This window comes from Rhincodon typus, chromosome 39 (assembly GCF_021869965.1).
Source record: "Rhincodon typus isolate 14 chromosome 39, sRhiTyp1.1, whole genome shotgun sequence".
Taxonomy (NCBI): domain Eukaryota; kingdom Metazoa; phylum Chordata; class Chondrichthyes; order Orectolobiformes; family Rhincodontidae; genus Rhincodon; species Rhincodon typus.
The window spans coordinates 2,910,320-2,930,090 of NC_063370.1; the positions used below are offsets into that span (position 1 = coordinate 2,910,320).

The window sequence follows — 19,771 nt, forward strand, 5'->3', positions numbered from 1 at the left end:
CGGGTGCAGGGACTTTTTTTTAGTTAGTTTATATATAGACCATTGTACGGTATGTTTTATTGATTCACTGATTTATAGGGAATTCGGGGATAGGCAAAGGAACTCTGTCTGAACATTCTTATGTTGAAGTTAAAGGTGCCATTGCAGAGACATTTCAGGTTGCTGATACATGCGTCAGTAGTTCTCCATCCTATTTTATGATCGAGTAAGTCTTTTTTTAAGGACATTAGAAATTATCATGGTAATGTGCACAAAATGACTCTTGTTTCGCTCAACTTCAAAAAATGCAAGTCTTTCTTGATCTTAAAGTATTTGCATGTACACACACAGATTGTCCATCAACCTTGCCCCATTATATACCTCATCTTCTCTGAAAGATCCCACATGAATATTCATATATACCAAAGGACGAGGAGGTTAGAACCTCAACTTTGTCTTGTGTAAGAAGTCACCTTTGATGGTGCAGCCATGCTTGATCTTTTGTTCAGGTTTAGAGTCATAGAGCTGTACAGCATAGTGTACAGACCCTTTGGTCCAACTCGTCCATGCTAACCAGATATCCCAAATTAATCTAGTCCCATGTGCCAACATTTGGCCCATATCCCTCTAAACCCTTTCTGTTCATATACCCATCCAGATGCCTTTTAAATGTTGTAATTATACCAGCCTCCACCACTTCCTCTGGCAGCTCGTTCCGTACACACACCATCCTTTGCTTGAAAAAGTTATCGCTTAGGTCTCTTTAAATCTTTACCCTCTCACCTTAAATCTATGCTGTCTAGTTTTGGACTCCCCTACCCTGGGAAAATGCCTTGACTATTCACCCTATCCATGAGGCTCATGTTTTTATAAGGTTCCTCAGCTTCCAATGCTCCAGGGAAAAAAGTCCCAGCCTGTTCAGTCCCTCCCTACAGCTCAAACCCTCCAAGCCTGGCAACATCCTTGTAGATTTTTTCTGAACACTTTCAAGTTTCACGACATTCTTCCTATAGCAGGGAGACCATAATATTCCACAAGTGGCCTAATCAATGTCCTGTACAGCTGCAGTATGACATCACAACTTCTATAATCAATGCACTCACCAATAAAGGCAAGTGCACCAAATTTATTGAGTGGAATTTGAAACAGTAGCCTGTTGATTCAGGCCATTCTGCTGCATGGGTAAAAACATGAGGCAAAACATCATTTTTGTAGTGAGTTGAGATAAGGAATGTGCTGTTTGAAAGGATGATAGAAGCAGCAAACTTTAAAATTCTGGATGAATGTTTTGAAAGGGAAGCTTTGCATGGGAGGGTGGGGGGAGAGTGGGACTTGATAAATGGTCTTTCATCAGACTGGGTATGTGCATGATGGGCTGAATGGTCTATTCTGTATTGTTCTAGTATAATGCAAGTTTCACGCAGGTTAATTATTTTGGAGCATACTTAATTAGTCCAGTGAAGTTCGTCGTATGATTTGTTCTTCCTTTGATATGTGCCTTACATCTAAAAACAGTTTCCAGTATCTACAATTGTCTTTATTGTGCATTTTTTAATGTTGAGAAATTAAAAGTTAGAAGGAAAACAGTTTTATTTTATCCAGAGTTTTTAAAAAGCTTGCCATAGGAAGTTTTTACAGTATGCACCAAGTAGGTTACAGAGGCCAGCAGATCTCTTAAGGAGAGGTGCAACTTTTCACATTTCATTTCACGCAGTATTTAGAGCACAGAAACAGGCTATTCAGTCCTAGAATCATAGAGATGTACAGCGCGGAAACAGACACTTCGGTCCAACTCGTCCATGCCGACCAGATACCCTAATTTAATCTAGTCCCATTTGCCAGCATTTGGCCCATATCCCTCTAAACACTTCCTATTCATGTACCCATCCAGATGCCTTTTCAATGTTATAATTGTACCATCCTGCACCACCACCTCTGGCAGCTCATTCCAAACATGCACCACCCTATACGTAAAAAAGTTGCTCCTTAACCCCTTTAGTCCACCTCATCTATATTTTATTTATGCTCCACGTAAATTTCCTCCCATATGTCCTACATGCTGAGTTTTTTATTTCTTTTACATGTTGTCCAGCTTCCCCTTAAATGCATCAATATTAATCCCTTCACCACTTCCTGTGGTAGCAACTTCCACGTTATTACCATGTTCTCAGTAGAAATGTTTTTTTTCCTGAATTCCATGCTGACTTTATTAGTGAATGGATTCTGTTTATGGCCCCTAGTTTTTGTTTGGTCTGAAATGAGCATCATCATCTCTACTCTGTTATGTCCAGACCCCTGGCAAGTTTCCTCAATTTGTTATGGTTTGTTATCATTAAGCTTCCAAGTGAGGAATGAATAAACTAAATTCTCCTTCCCCTACCCCCTTGGTTGGTTGCAACAATGTGAATTTAAAATGATCCCTTTCCTTGCCTTTCTCCCGCATCCAAATGAACTATTGAAAGTAGTCAAGTGAAGTTGGATTTGTTGAAATAATTAAGAGTAAGTTTTTTTAATTGCTGAATGCAAGAAAAATTAGTCATTCAACACACGCATGCACGCTCACACAAATGAAATGAGTGGTGAGTCCAAAGAGGGAAAAGTTTAAAAACGATGGATCAGTCTCTGAATTGCTGTGGCCATTGCAGTGGAAGATACTGATAGCGTTGATATTGGTAGATGAACTGTCATTGTCAAAATCCTTAGTTTTGCAGATTGGTTGAGATTTTGTAGTTTTGATTCTTTTCAACCATGACTGAATTCTAGCATTCAGAGTGAGAGAATGTTTTCTTCTTTCCTTTTGAATTGGTTTGTAGCATTGAGTTAGAGAGAGAGAGAGAGACTGCCTGCAACACAAGTAACTAGGAGATTAACTGCAACTGTCATATCGAGCTAAGAGCTAACATTTAAACCCAGGCTGGTACACACGAGTGTTTAGTCCCACTTGTCCACGCGAGTAACTTGTCCTTCTGTATTCTTCAGAGGAAAACATACAATATCTCTCCAATTTGGGACATAATCTGCAGGCAATAACATGCCATAGGAACTCCAATAGAAATCGATGTTAAAACTAGAGTTAAGGTTGTGTAAGACCCTACTTTTTGTACGGAAAACATTAAAATATTATACCCTGTAAATTGAAACACTACATCACAATGTAGGAAATTAGCAAAATAACTTTTAAAGCATAAAACAAAAATCTAACTTCCTACTAACGCAGACTTTGCTATGACCCCTTCTTTCCCCAATACCATTCTGAAGCTGCTTCTGTCTCTTACCAGCGCCATAGAACATAGAACATTACAGCGCAGTACAGGCCCTTCAGCCCTCGATGGTTTCACAAGTCGGCGCAACAATCTGAAGCCCATCTAACCTACACTATTCCATTATCATCCATATGTTTATCCAATGACCATTTAAATGCCCTTAAAGTAGGCGAGTCTACTACTTTCGCAGGCAGGGCATTCCACGCATCCAACCCCTAGCAAGGCTTAGGAGAGGTTTAAGTTGCAGGGCAGGTGCTCAGAGGGGCTGAATTGGTAGAGTTAGAGAGCAGAGGAGACCATGGGGTACGTATACAATGGCCTTAAAATGGTTCTCACTGCACTCAAATGAGATTACAGTCGCTATTAACCACACAATATTAAGTCGAAATATCAAGTGGGATGATGTTAAATGAGCACTTGCTGTACGTGGTTTTCCCAGCATGGTTTCAGCATTTTGACAGAATTGTTGAACCAGGGTCAGAAGTCTGGAAAATGTGATTGGCTTCATTTAGCTTTGTGGCTGTGTGAGATGCTTTTGTTCTGTTGCTGGTGCTGCTACAAATAGTGACTGAATTACTGATGTTTGCAGGTTACGTGGTTCCCGGGTGTTGTTGGTGGGAATGAAGGGACTGGGAGCTGAAGTGGCAAAAAACCTCATTTTGGCAGGTGTCAAGGCACTGACTCTACTGGACCATCAGCAGGTATTCCAGTGATCTTCTGAAACACGGTAGTGTTTGGTGCTTTTGATTTTAGATTTACTGTCGAGCCGATGCTGATTTCAAAACATTTTAGTTTTTGATTGCACCTGTTGATTTTCCTAAATTCTCAAGTTAATTCTTTGATGAGTGCTTAATAATTAATAATTCCAGCTGCCTTGGACTTTCCCACTGTCTAAATAAATGCACAGTCTTTTGTAATCATCCAGTTACTTATGTATAATAGCATACAGCTTTGGTTCCGGTTTGTCTGTTCAGATAGTACTGTAACAGTAACAACAGCAAATGGCATTTAAATAGCCCCTTTAATATAGTGAAGCTTGCAGGAGCGACACATTGTATTAAATTTCAACAGTCAGAATGTGACACGTGTGCTGTGTACAAAAAGTTTAATGGAATGATAGCCTTTATAATTGAGCGTACGAGGAGGGCATTTTGCTGCAGGTCAGAGGGCAGTCGATGTTCAATCAATTATTAATTTTAAGCCTTTCTTTAATGTTGAGGAATAATGGGGAAAATGGTATTTGTGGATTAGGTTGCGAGTTAACCTCGGTCATGTTGAATGGCAGAACAGGCTTGAGGAGTTGAGCAGCCTCCTCCTGCTCCTAAATAAAAGCTGAAAATAATCAACAGGTTTGGGCTGGCAGCATCTTGTGGAAGGAGAAACAGAATCGATTTTTCATGTTGATGGTTTTATTTATCTCATTGATGTTCATTAACACTGTTTCTCTCTCCACAGATGCAGTCAGATCTGCTGAGTATTTCCAGTTTTTTTTCTGTTTCCATTTTAGATTTTCAGTATCCAATCTTGTATGCCTGTTCCCTACATAACATACAAATTTCCCAGTAGTTTTGTTTGGACTCTGAAACCGTACTGTACTCATGGTATCCCAACTGATCAAACACCAAGCCTAGAGTAAAAATGTAGAAAGCAGAATACTGTGGATAACAGAAAACTGAAATAAAACAGAAAAAAATCTCTAAGCTGAGTGTTTCCAGCATTTTCTATTTTTATTTTAGCAAACGTTGTTCCATAGGATTTGAATGAGTTTAGTGAATTTCTGCAATTCTAGCTGTGATCTTTTTGTTTTAAATTTCTCTCTTTCTGTACTAATCCCGGATGTAATGCCAGGCAACACCAGAGGATTCGAGATCTCAGTTCCTCATTCCCACCAGCTCTTTGGGAAAAAATCGAGCCGAGGCATCTCTGGAGCGTGCACAGAACCTGAACCCCATGGTGGAAGTGAAGGTCGATACTGAGAACATTACAGACAAGTCACAGGAGTTCCTCGCCCAGTTCGATGCAGTGAGTACTCTGCACTCCCTTGCGTGTGGCAGCATTTTTCTCCAGCCAGCAATTCTTTAACCCTTTGTTGTAAAGCATTTCAGGTCTGTGATGAGAATCCAGCAGGTGTCCCACACTTAGCTGCCATTTTGGCATTGTATTATTTAAATGGCAAGGCGTATAAACTTTCCTCCCTCCTTTCCTTTTACCAATCTTATTCTTTACCACTCTTATCCTGACCTCATTAAAATTTTGTTTGAAAAGAGCTGCAAATCCCACCCTCCTGCCTTACCAGAAGTGGCATTTCTTCATTCATAAACCTCTCTGGTGAATGGTGGCATCCAATTCCTCTGCACGGTCATCTCAGCGCAAACTGTGTTTCTTCGCTGAGACTCACTGTATGACAATTAGGACTTGGCGGAGAGGATGTGGGACTAACTAATTTACCCTTTCAGAGAGCTAGTACAGGCATGATGGGCCAAATAGTTTCCTTTTGTGCTGTACCAAGAAATCGGAAACCCATTATAAAGCTTGACTACTGCTCTGTGAAACCAACATGTTTGGAGATGATAGGTTTGAATCTTTCTGAATCCAAAATCTATCTGTCAGCTCAGTAATCGGTTTGTGCAAAATAAAAGAATTATTTGGATTGGATGTGAGAAGAACTGCATGCACCTGTCACTTTTAAGTTGCTCCTTTGCGTGCTTCATAAAAGAAAAGCAATGCTGCTTAAGTGCTGTGAAGGAAAAATATTAAATGTTTATCCCCAATGTTTGGAGCCTGTGTGCTGCATGTGAAGTTCAACATGTCAGCCTGAGGGTCCCAGTGGTATCTTCAACCAGGGTGCTTGAGATACGTGTCACTCTGTCAGATGGTTTACTCATTGAGAGCAAGAATGACTCTCTAGTGCTGTCACACCAAGAATCTGTGAATACAATCTCTGTCTAACCTGCGTGGATTTGCTGGCTATGCCAGCCATTTAGCCCCTCAAGCCAACTCTATATTTTGTCCTTCATTGAGATCATGAGTACAAAGTCAAAAGTTAAAAGTTGATTTGATTCAAAATTTGCAAGGTTAGAACTTACAAGGCAGATGTTGAGAAAATAATAGGACTAGGAAGGTTGCCCAAAAATATCAGAAAATGAAAATATACTCAAGATGTGTCCACTTCTGGTCACCCAGTTATAGGAAGGATATAGAAAGGATATTGTTAAGCTGGAAAGGGTTCAGAAGGTTTGAGTTAAAAAGAAAGGTGGGATAGGCTGGGACTCATTCCTGCTGGAGCGTAGGAAGTTGAGAGGCAACCTTATAGAAGTTTATAAAATAATGAGGGGTATGGATAGAGTTTGTGGTAGTTGTCTTTTCCCTAGGATGGGGGATTTCAAAATAAGGGGGTATATTTTTAAGGTGAGAGGACAGATTTAAAAAAGACATGAGGAGCAGATTTTTTTTTAGAGGGTGGTTCATGTGTGGAGTGAACTTCCTGAGGAAGTGGTTGATGTGGGCACAGTTATACCATTTAAAAGCCATTTAGATAAGTACATGAATAGGAAAGTTTTGGAGGGATGTGGGCCAGGAGCAGGCAGATGGGACTAGAAGCAAAAACAAAGTTGCTGGAAAAACTCAGCAGGTCTGGCAGCATCTGTAAAGGAATAAACAGAGTTAATGTTTCAGGTCCGGTGACGCTTCCCAGATGGGACTAGTTTAATTTGGGATTATGGTCGGCATGGACTGGTTGGACTGAAGGGTCTGTTTCTGTGCTGTATGAATCTATGACTCTAAGAAAGAGAGAGATACATTTTTGGATTTTAAAGGCATCAAGAGGTATGGGGATAAAGTGGCAAAATGGCATTACGATAGATAGAAGATCAGCTGTCATCATATTGAATGATGGAGCAGGCTTGAAGGGCCTACTCCTGCACCTGGTTTCTATGACAGGGTCGTATGTGCATGATCATGTATAAATTTGTTTTTTTTTACTTTCCCTCATTGTTGTGTGAAGTGATTCTTAATGGATTTTAAATGCTGACCTTGTCTTTTGTTGTGAAATTTTCATGCAGAATTTGCATTAATTTGACAAACATGAGTGGTTTACCCTTTCTTAACTCATAGGGTTCTGTAGTATTTTGTGATTTGTGCAATTATTTGTATCTCTCCGATATGCGCATCTTAATCGGGAATCAGGGTAGTAGAGTGCATCATAACACAGTGCCTGCCTGGTGTCAGCATTGAAGGAGTGGGTTTACGTGCTGTCACAGCCTGGAGTGAATTCTGCTGCAACTGAGCTGTTGGTGGAGGATTTGGTACTACTACACTAGATGGTGCAATTGCACCTTAGCTCAGTGGCATTCAGTGGCAGAAATCATGTACTGTACTACATGGGACTTCTAATAATACTGGTCCTTCATTAGAAGCACAGATTGGAAAGTAACATGTGTTTCTGTCTGTTTTATTGCATAAAGGTAAAAGCTAAATGAACTTTAATGTCATTCTCAAAGGCCATTCTGTGGATAGGTTTGTTAAAATCTACACAACATGCATGTATTTGGCCATTAGGAAAAGACATTTGTGGTCTGAGGTATCCAATAGAAGGTCAAATCTAGCTCACTATAACGTTTTGTTCAATCAAAGACTTGCATTTTTTGTGTCAAACCTTCAGTAATTGGATTATGAAATGAAGATGCTTCCTGCTAAAAGTGTGTGGACCTGTTGACGTTGCAGTGATTTGAGGGAATCTGCCTTTGCTGTGCTCTTTTGATTCGTTCTGTAACACACTGTTAAATGTTCCATTTGGATGTTATGTTTTAGATGCTGGTGTTGTTTCTGTCCTGCAGCTCCCACAGCGCACAACATCTGCCTGCACCCTTGAAGCTTCCAGCAGGAATGTTTAAGAGCAGGGTGATGCTCTGCTAGGACAAACTTGTGCTTTGGTCAGAGTTATTTTTAAGTGGTGCTTCTAGAAATGTTAAGACTTTGGTTGTGAAATTAACATAGAAGACCGGACCAGGAATAGGCCATTTGTTGCCTCAAGCCTGCTCTGCCATTCGATATGATCAAGGCTGACCATCGGGCTCAACACCCTAAGCCCGCCCTTCCCTGACACCCCTTTAGCCAGAAGAGCTGTATCTACCACCTCCTTGAAAGCACACAATGTTTTGACCTCGCCCATTTTCTTTGGGAATGAATTCTACAGGTTCGCCACACTCTGGGTGAAGAAAGCTCTCCTCATTTCAGTCCTGAAAGGTTCACAACTTATCCTTAAAATATGATTCTGGGTTCTGGACTCCCAGACCATCAGGAGCATCCTTCCTGCATCTAACCTGTCTAGAATTGTTAGAATTTTATAGGTTTCTGAGATTCCCCCCCCAAACACCCGCCATTCTTCTAACTTCACGGAATACAATCCTAACCAACTCAGTCTCTTCTCAAACGTCAGCCCTGCCATCCCAGGAATCAATTTGATAAACTTTCACTGCACACCCTGTAGGGCGAGAACATCCTTCCTCTGATAAGGAGATCAAAACTGCACATAGTATTCCAGGTATAGTCCCAAGGCCCTGTATAATTGTAGGAAGATGTCATTGTTGCTGTAATCGAATCCTGTTGCAGTGAAGGCCAACATACAGTTTACCTTCTTTGCTGCCTGCTGCACTACACATTTACTGTCAGCACCTGGTATATGGGAACACCCAGGTCTCATTGAACATTCCTCTCTCTGAAATTACAGCCATTCAAATAATCTGCCTTCCTGTTTTTGCCACCAAAGTGTATAACCTCACATTGATCCACATTATACTGTATTTGCCCACTCACTCAGCCTGTCCAAATCATACTGCAACATCTCTGCATCCTCCCCACAGCTCACAATTCCACTCTGCTTTGTGTCATCTGCAAATTTTGTGATATTATCATAGAATCCCTACAGTGTGGAAACAGGCCATTTGGCCTATTGGGTCCACACTGACCCTCTGAAGAGCATCCCACCCAGACCCACACACCTACCCTATCCCTGCATTTCCCATGGCTAACCTACGTAGCCTGTGCATCCTTGAACACTATGGGTAATTTAGCATGGCCAATCCACCTAACCTGTACATATTTTGTGGGAGGAAACCAGAGCACCCTGAGGAAACCCATGCAGATGCGAGGAGAATGTACAAACTCCACACAGACAGTTGCCCAACTCTGGAATCGAAGCTGGGTCCCTGGTGCTGTGAGGCAGCAGTGCTAACCACTGAGCCACCGTTCCACCCCTTACATTTAGTTCCCTCATATAAATCATTAACGTAGCTATTGTGAATAGCTGGGGTCCTAATACTGACCCCTGTGGTACCCTGTTAGTCACTGCCTGACTTTGTTTCCTGTCTGCTAACCAGGCTTCTATCCATCACCACCCCCAATCCCAGCACTTTTTAATTTTACACATATTAATATCCTATCTGGGACTTTGTTGAAGGCCTTCTGAAATTCCAAATTAACCATATACACTGGTTCTCCCTGCTCATGTCGGAGGAAACCCACACAGACATGGGGAGAATGTGCAAACTCCACACAGACAGTCGCCCGAGGCTGGTATCGAACCTGGGTCCCTGGAGCCGTGAGACATCTTGAAAGAATTCAAGTAGATTTGTCAAGCATGATTTCCCTTTTGTAAACCCGTGCTGACTCTGTCTGATTCTACCTCTGTTTTCTAAGTGCTCTGCTATTAAATCCTTGATAAAGCACTCTTAGCATCTTCCCCACTACTGCCGTTAGACTCACTGGTCTTTGTTTCCCCCCTCCCTTTACAAATAGTGAGGTTACATTAACTATCCTCCATTCTGTAGGAACTGTTTCACAGTCTAAAGATGCAGTGCATACAGTGGTCCACCGGCACATCCGTTATTTCTAGGGCCATTTCCTTAAGTACTGTGGGTGTACATCATCAGGCCTTGGGGATTTATCAGCCTTCCATCCCATGAATTTCTTCAACAGCATTTCTGTACTAATACAGACTTGGTTCAGTTGCTCCCTTTCTCTAAACCCCGTGTTCCCCATCATTTCTAGTATTTTATTCACGTCCTTCTTTGAAGCCACATTTAAGAGTTAAGGAAGTGTTTCAGTTGCTAGAATTTGAAAGATTGAGTTGGATGGTGGGGAGACAGATGATAAAACTTCTAATATATTGACTCATCCAAACTTATTAATTGAGGGCCCTTTGTAAACAGCTGGTATTAGAGAAGTAATTTGGAACATTATCCTGAATGTAAATAGACAGTCTTAATTACTGCATGACATTTGTCGTATTCAACTGAATTTGCTTTGTTTACATCCAAATCAGAAATTAGTCATAACTTGCCCTGGCATTGCTAAATTCTAATTGTACTTGTACTCTCCACACGCCACCTGAGGAAAAGGATTGAATAGTATAGAGAAATTATTTACTCTGATATCTTGGCTTTGAGGTAGTCTGGTTCATTGCTGGAAATGGATGTTGCTATGAACCATTGGCAGCATTAGCTACTCCATTTTCAGAGATACTGCAGTTGGACACAGGGTGGTCTTCTATTGTGTATCTGTATTGTCTAAAAACCCACAAGAAGCTCATTGCTTCATCATTACATCTATAACTCAGGCCTCTCCAGCGTAAATCTCAAAGGTCTGTCTCCTGCCTGCACAGCAGAGGACTCTCAAGTACTTGCGCTGTGGATTGTTTTCAATGTTTCAGTGCTGCAGGGTCCAAAATATTGGCAGTCTCCCTTTGTGTGTCCTTTGAGATCTCTGGCCAACATCTTAAGTGTGAAGAAAGAGGAACAAACGGTTTTGTCCCAGAATAGTCTCAGAATAAAGTGGCGTCAATTTCAGACTGATGAGGAGGAATTACTTCTGAGGATTGAGTCTTTGGAACTCCTTGCCACAGAGAGCTGTTGGGCCAAGTCCTTGTGTATATAAAAGGCTCAGACTCTTGATCAGTCGAAGAATCGAAGGTTATAAGGAAACGCAAGAACGTGGACATGAGGAATATCGGGTCGGCCATGAGGAATATCGGGTCAGCCATGAGCTCATTGAAGGGCATACCAGCCCCAAGGGGCTGAACGGTCTACTCCTGTTCCTATTTCTTATGTCTTAAGTGACTAGAGACAGCCAAAATTTTAATTGTTTTTAAAATTGAACTCTTTGCATGAAAGGAAGGCATGGGAGTGGCAGGTGGAAAGGATGGGGTAAGGCAGGGATGCAGGAGGACAAATGTGTGAAGAGAAGCAAAGGAGGGACAGAAAGGGCAAAGGAAGGGAGGAAGAGAAGCAGGGGTGACAAGTGGAAAACAAAATGAGAACAAGATGTCGAATGGTAAGGACAGAGAGACTGGAGGTAAGGAAGGGAGGGATGGAACAGAAGAAGAAGAGAAAGGAGATGATTGTGCTATAGTTGTTATGTCACTGGGCAGGTAATCCAGAGGGCCAGGTGATGCGTTTATATCCCACCAGGGTTGCTGGTACACTTCAAATTCAATTAACAAATCTGGAATTGAAAGCTAGTCTCAGTAAAAATGACGTGACAACTATCATTAACTGTTGTTAAAACCCATCTGGTTCATTAATTCCCTCCTAGGGAAGGACATCTGCCATCCTTACCTGGCGTGGCCCAGCCTTAAATGTGACTTTAGAACCACAGCAATGTGGTTGACTCTTCGTAATCGCCAAGAAAGCCACTCACTTCAAGATCAAGTAAAGGTGGGACTTGCCAGTGGTATCCATATCCCCAGAAAGATCAAAGATAAGAGGAGAGGGGTGAATGAAGGAGTCAGAGACCAGAGTATTTTCATAGAATCCCTACAGTGTGGAAATAAGCCTTTCATCTATTAAGTCAACACTGACTCTCCGGAGAGTGTCCTGCCCAGACCCTCCTCCATCTCTGTAACCCTGCAATTCCCATGGCTAATCGACCCAGCCTGCACATCCCTGGTGACTATGGGGCAATTTGATATGGCCATACCACCTAACCTGCACATCTTTGGACGGTGGGAGGAAACCGGAGCACCCGGAGGAAACCCACGCAGACACAGGGAGAATGTGCAAACTCCACACAGATAGTCGCCCGAGGGTGGAATTGAACGTTGGGTTCCTGGCACTGTGAGGCAGCCACCGTACTGACCCATTTTAACGAAAGCTATACCGGAGAATTTATATTCTAAAGTAGAGGTAAATTTGTTTTATGAAAGTGACCTTTGTGAAAAGGTCAGTCATTTCAAATAGTGAATTTATAACAGCACTTTCAAGAAAGCATATGATTTAAATTAAATGAGTTGATAATCACCCTGCTGAGATGAAAGGTTTACAAAGTTGAGCTTTTACAACTTACAGAAGGAGAGTCTAGGGGCCACAAGCAGGTTCAGTTCAGAAGAAGAAAAGATCCAAACCTGCAGAAGAGCAATTAAGTTTTGGCAGTCTCTTGGCCATTAGAGATGGAAAGAAGTGTTGTTATTATAGCAGTCCAAGCACTGGCTGTTGGGAAATGTACTGAGATTGTGTAGAGTTCAGTGAGTTACCCTGTGTCTGTGTGCCTGTGGAAGAGACAGAGGAAATCATGTCTGGTGAATGTACAGAAGGTTGCTGAAAGCATACACTTTCGACCTTGTCAGTTCACTAAGAAATTTTAGAATGAATACAGGAACAATGCTTCACTGCAGTTTGGTTACTATAAAGGATATTGCTGGGAAAAAGCCAATTTTTTTTGCTGGATGGAGGAGATCATCTAAGTTGTCTTATTTAATATATTTAAAGCTTTTTTCCTCCCTTCTTTTAGTGTAATAACTTATCCTTTTGTAAGAAGTACTTTGGCAGTCTAATTTGAGTACGTTTACTGAGTAACCAAATTGCAAAAACAAAACCTATGATCTATCAAGTCAGGTTTCACTCTGGAATCCAGTGTTGCTGTCAGCTAGGATTATAACAGTATATGCTGATGAGAGGGGAAGGAAGGAATGTGAGAAACCTGAAATTGAGAGAGCTGGACATGCAACCTCCAACTCACACACCCTGAGCAAAGGGTGAAGGAAGTATTCTGCCACTCAGCAGCAACATCAACTCACCCTGTCTCAAAGCAGTGCCGTTCCCCAGTTTCACGTCATCCTTCACCTCATCTGTCACCTCAAAAAATGCCTTTCTTTCGGACAGCAAGGTGCGCAAGCTCCAGCAACGTATGGACTCTAACATGTGTGCTGAGGACTATCCCTTAGCACCCACCCCCTTCCAGCCCTCCGATACAATCACCTTCTGCTCCCCTGAGGGCACTCTCCCCAACCCCAGCCCTTGCCGTGTGTTCACCATAGCTCCTGACCTTCCCCTCTGAGGCTGAGTGTACTGTTCTTGACAAAGGACTCAGCTTCAACCCCTTATGCTCCCACCGTAATGAATTTTGGGCTCGCCATGATGTTGAACTGTTTTTCTGCTGCCTCTGTCTCCGCACTCACTTCTTTGGCAGGACATTCCCCCAACCAATTCCACTGATCTTCCCTCCCACTGCTTCCAACCTTATAGTCTCCCAAACCTGGACAGCTGCCTCCTTCCCAAAATCCTCAAACCGGACTGTCTTGGTCGGCCCATCTATCAGCCTGTCCCTGCCCCACTGAGCTCATTTCCTCCTACCTTGACTCTATCCTCTCTCTCCACTTGTTCAGACCCTGCCCACCTACGTCTGCAACTCCTCTGATGCCCTCCACCATATTGACAATTTCCAGTTCCCTGGCCTTAACTGCCTCCTGTTTACCATGGATGTCCAATCCCTCTATACCTTCATTCCCCACCAGGATGGACTGCAAGTTCTCAGCTTCTTCCTTGACCAGAGGCCTGAACAATCCCCATCCACCACCACTCTCCTCTACCTGGCTGAACTCGGTCTCTCACTGAACAATTTTTCCTTTAATTTATCTCCCTTCTGCCAAGTCAAAGGAGGGGTTATGGGCACCCACATGAGTCCTAGTTATGCCTGCCTCTTTATAGGCTATGTGGAACAATCCTTGTTCCAGTCCTACACTGGCCCCCTCCCACAACTCTTTATTCAGTACATTGACAACGGTTTCGGTGTCATTTCATGCTCCCGCCAAGACTTTGAAAAATTTGTTCATTTTTCCTCCAATTTCCACCTCTCTATAACTTTTACATCTTCCCTTCCTTTCTTTGAGTTCTCTGTCTGTGTTTCGGGGGAATAAACTGTCCGCTGTCGTCCACTGCAAAGCCACTGACTCCCATAGCTACCTTCACTACAGCTCGTCACACCTCATTTCCTGTAAGGACTCCATCCCATTCTCCCAGTTCCTTCACCAATGTCGTATCTGTTTGGATGATGCCAAAACAGCGCTGCTGACATGGTTTCCTTCTTCCATAACCGTGGTTTCCTGCCCACTGTGGTCGACAGGGCCCTCAAACATATCCCATCCATCACCCGTGCTTCTGCTCTTGCCCCTTCTCATCACTCACGACAGTGTGATCAGGTCCCCCTTGTCATCACTTTTCATCCCACCAGCCTCCGCATTCAAAGGATCATTCTCCGCCATTTCAGACAACTCCAGCAGAGCACCACCACTAAACACATCTATCCCTCACTCCCCCTGTCTGCATTTGACATGGATTGTTCCCTCTGGGACACCCTAGTCCACTCATCAACCACTAACACCACAGACCCCCTTCCCAAGGCACCTTCCCATGTAACCGCAGAAGGTGCAACACCTTCCCCATCACCACCTCCCTGCTCACCATCCAAGGGCCTAAACAGTCTTTCCAGGTGAAGCAGCGTTTCACCTGTACGTCCTCCAGTCTTGTGTATCGTATTCACTACACCCAACGTGGCCTACTCTACATTGGAGAAACTAAACACAGACTCGTGGACCACTTTGCAGAACACCAGTGGTCCGTGCGCAAGTATATCCCTGATCTTCCTGTAGCCAGTCATTTCTGCACAGTGTCCTGCTCGCGTGCCCACCTGTCTATCCTCGGCATGCTGTAGTGCTCCAGTGAATCACAGCGCAAACTGGAGCAACAACATCTCATCTTCAAACTAGGCACTTTACCGCCTTCTGGACTTAATATTGAGTTCAACACCTTCAGATTGTGAACCCACTCCCATATCTTCCCTTTCTTTCAGCTTTACTTGTTACATTCACAACAAAAGTTGCTGGAAAAGCTCAGCAGGTCTGGCAGTATCTGTGAAGGAAAAAAACAGTTAACATTTCGGATCTGGTGACCCTTCCTAAGAACCAGAACCGGACCCGAAACGTTAACTCTGTTTTCTCCTTCACAGATGCTCCCAGACCTGCTGGGCTTTTCCAGCAACTTTGTTTTTGTTCGTGATTTACAGCATCCGCAGTTCTTTCGGTTTTTACTCTGTCACCATGTCCTCTCTCCCCTCCCCCACCCCAGTGGGACTGTCTGTTCTTTCAAGTCTGGCAGTTAGTCACACCATTGTTTTGCAATTCTCACATTCCAATCACTTAAACTGAACTATCAACATCTTTTGTCTCCCAGCAGTCTGCACCCCACCTCCACATGCAACCCCCTCCAACTATAGCATAAATATGCCCCCTCCACACTGCAGCTCTGATGAAGAGTCACTTAGACGCAACGCATTAGCTTGCTGTCTCTTCATGGATGCTGTCTGACCTGCTGTGATCTCCAGCATTTGTTGTTTTCTGAGTTGTCAGACTGGAAGAGGTGAAAACCCAGGTTGAAGGACAATCTGGTGATATCATAGACAACCTATGGACGTAATTTCAAAGCATTACCGTTACAGAACAGTAATGAAAAACACTGTCACATTACTCAGTTTAAAAAAATGTAAAAGTTATCATTTTAAAATTGAAACTAGAACTGCTGCTGATTAAATATATACAGTTACAAGTCTGTACATATCAAATCTCGCCAGCTGTTTTAGTAATGGATCTAGTATTAAACTGCTGACCCTTGCTTGCCCAGCTGTCTGACCGTTGTGGCCCTGGTGAAATTATTCCTATTTGTATTTGTTTTTAACTCTGCGGGCTTTGTGACCAGACTGAAAGGTCAATTCTCACTTCGACTCACGAACCCGGTGAAAATTCACAATCTATCTACAACACGACTGTGCTGGTGAGTTTAATTGCATTTCTGGCCATATGTGCTAAATTTGAAACTGAAATATCTTGGGTAGATGGGGTAGGATTTGAAGTTATAATTGGCACGCTAAGCCAAAGTCACTCTAACCTTTTATACCACTTCATAGTCTTAGATTTGCGTGTGTAGAACAGGGGATGTGACTGTTTGTTTCACTATTGTTTAGCAGTTGGCAGCTAGCGTGTTATAATCAACAGTGTGGGACTGATCCCTTTGATCAAATTGAAACCAGGCAAAAACCTAGAATGTGGAACAATGGTACTTTAACAGACACAAGTCTGAGAGCTACAGGTGATTAAAAAGCTCTAGTTTAGGAATGCTATCTGTAGCTCTTGGCCTCCATTGCTTTCTGTAACAGACTGCAGCATCACTGTCATGCAGTTATTCCACTCACATTTGTCTTTTGAGAGGTGTAGTTGTGTAATATGATATTCGCTTTGCATTGTTAAACTGCTTGCTCAGAGTCCTTTGGATAGACGGTGCAAGCTGCATTTTTATGACACTTTAGTAGTTAAGACAAGTAGAACGGCATTAACTTCAGTTTGATTAGTATTACATTAAAGTAACATTGTTCTTTGGTTTGTTTTCTGTCAGTCTGCCTCAAGACTCTTGATTTTTCAAGTCTGCTTTCAATCTGTAATTTGTTTAACTGATTGTTGGAAGCTGGTCCACGTGTGGTTTACCCAACTTTAACTGAGCTGTATTGAGGTAAGAGAATTATAGACTGGGTCTATGATTCTGCCTTGGAAGTAAGGGAGTAGGATGTGTTAGTCTGCATACCTTGACTTTTACAATTTTAAAGGAGCATTCACAGTTTTGCAGCTTGAGAGAGACTTTAAGGAGATTGGAGTTGGGTTTACCCTGCTAAATAAATATAATTCCAAAGTCCTTCAGAACCAATTTGCTGCACACCGATGGCTGAATGTTGAGTATCTTTTGTACATCATAAAGGACAATGAGAGCTATCTGCTGCCTGGGAGAACCTTTGAAAGGGGTCAGCATGCAATTTCCTTTTTTATTTAGATAAAGTTAATTTTCCTGAGGACAAAGTGGAATGAAGTTGTACCAGCTGAAGAATCAGGTTGGTTGGGGAATGGGGGAGTTAATGAGGTTTCTGAGTAGGTTTGGAAACTGGGATGAAGGAGAAGGCTGGCGTGTCACCCTCGACTCTTGGCAGGCCCACACCTCGTGTGGTTCTTTCTAGTTTTAGGGTTCATTATAATGTCACAACATAACTGGGAATAGCGTGCTAGTAATTGTGCTTCACTGTTCCACAAGTTATCACAATGTATAAACGTATAAAATCCCAATGAGACCATCAAAATGACCAATTTGCCTGGTTTTGCTAGCCAGGATGCAAACAATTCGCACCAGGTTGCTCCAGTATCAGTAAAAATAACTTTTTACTGTAACACAAACTTTAAGAATAAGAGAGAAAGAAAGGATTCTTAAATTATGCAACTTAAGCCATAATCCTTCAAAACCCTATTTTTACATGTAGATGTGAGACAAGCAATTTACTTTTTCTTCCCACAGTTACACATTAATGTGGGCAGGTTAAAACAAAATTCCAATAATCGAAAATCCTGACTATAAGGTGGGAAATTCTTTTTCTCTCCCAACCCTTTTGATTTTTGCATTGATGAAATGCTGTTGTTTGTATAGTGACAGTCATCCTTCGATTTGGTGGTTAATCAGGTGAACTTGGACGATTTTTTTTTTCTTTTAAGTTTCTTGAGTTGCCTATCTTGTTTCCCCTCGTGGAAAGAGGGCGAGGGATGCTTTCAGTCTGCAGGCTGTGGACGATTTGTATTCTATGCTGCATTTAGCACTTGCAGCTATTTTACATACTGCAGCTCCACCAATTAAAGCTGTTGCCAGACTGAATTTCCTTAACTCAGAAAATTCTTGGTGCCATTCACTCTCGACCTCCCCTCTTCTTATTTCCAAAAAGCAGCATTGTCAGGCACAATTCAACAATGTGCAACATATTAAATTGCAAAATATGGTTTGTTACAGTTAAGCACTTGTTAACTCTAGGCATGCCTAAAAGTATCTTGCATCAAAAGTCATCTGAATTAAAATTTCCTGATTTTTAAAAAAAAATTAATCTGAAGAGTTGGACAATTTGGATTTTTAAAAAACCAGAATCAGATTCAAATGATTAGAAAACGAACACTTTCTTCAAATGAGATTAGAATGAGGAAGTATGGAATCAGTCCTGCCTCCCTATCAAATGGATTAGTGGATTTTAGTGAAGGTTTTTCTCATGGTTTCTTTTGGCTTCTCTTTCCCCTCCTCCCGCAGCCTAATGGAGGTGATTTGTGCTTATGAGTACAATCCTTAAATCATTTAACTGGTATGTGGAGGCCATTCAGCCCATTGTTCCTGTGCCAGCCCTTTGGTACAGCTCTCCAATTAATTCCATTCCACTGCTCTTTCCCGTTTTTGGCAATTATTTTTCCTTTCAAGTACATTTCTAATTCCCCTTCAAATCTGACTCCATTACCCTTTTTGATGGCACATTTTGGCTGCAACACCTTACCATATAAAACAAAAGCCCGTTTTCTCATGTTGTCCTGCTTCTGCCAATAAACTGATTTTCTTTGTTGCCTTCTAGTATGGCATCCACTTTGTCCAAGATATCAAAATGGTGGTGGGGAATAAAAGGACCAATTAGGTGAATTTGGTGGCATTGGTGAGAAACCAAAGTTCCTATAGCCATATAGCATGGAAACAGACCCTTCGGTTCAACCTGTCCATGCTGGCCATATTCCCAAACTAAACTGTCCCACCTGCCTGCACTTGACCTATATCCCTCCCATCGTTTCCTATTCATGTACTTATCTAAATGTCTTTTAAACATTGTAACTGTACCTGCGTCCACCAATTCCTCTGGCAGTTTATTTCTCACACAAATCCCTCTGTGTTTTAAAAAAAAATTGCTCCCATGTCCTTTTTAAATCTTTCTCCTCTCACCTTAAAATATGTCCCTTAGTTTTGAACTCCCACACCCTAGGGGAAAGGCCCCTGTCATTAACCCTATATATACCCCTCATGATTTTATAAACCTCTGTAACGTCACCCCTTAACCTCCCATGCTCCAGTGGAAAAGGCCCCAGCCTTTGCAGTCTATATCTCAAACTCTCCATTCCTACATTCTGGTAAATGTTTTCTGAACCCTCTCCAATTTAGTAATATCCTTGCTATAACAGGGCAACCAGAACTGCACACCGTCATCCAGAAGAGGCCTCACCAATGTTCTGGACAACCTCAATGGAGTTGATTAAAAAGCCTAAAATAGTGATGAGTTCCAACTCCTTTTGTAGGACTTTAACTTATGCAGCATTTAGCTCCAGAGCTGAAACCACAACTAAATGTATTAGACAGCAAAAGAAAGACCCTCAC

General features: G+C 42.2%; 1 protein-coding gene across 1 annotated transcript in view; it reads left to right on the plus strand.

Moving 5' to 3' along the window:
- sae1 (SUMO1 activating enzyme subunit 1) overlaps nt 1-19,771 on the plus strand; it is a 96,918-nt gene that overhangs the window by 384 nt on the left and 76,763 nt on the right. The window contains exons 2-3 of the mRNA XM_020513366.2: nt 3,832-3,943; nt 5,091-5,264. Coding sequence (XP_020368955.2) covers nt 3,832-3,943; nt 5,091-5,264 — 286 coding nt within the window. The remainder of the gene's footprint in view (nt 1-3,831; nt 3,944-5,090; nt 5,265-19,771) is intronic.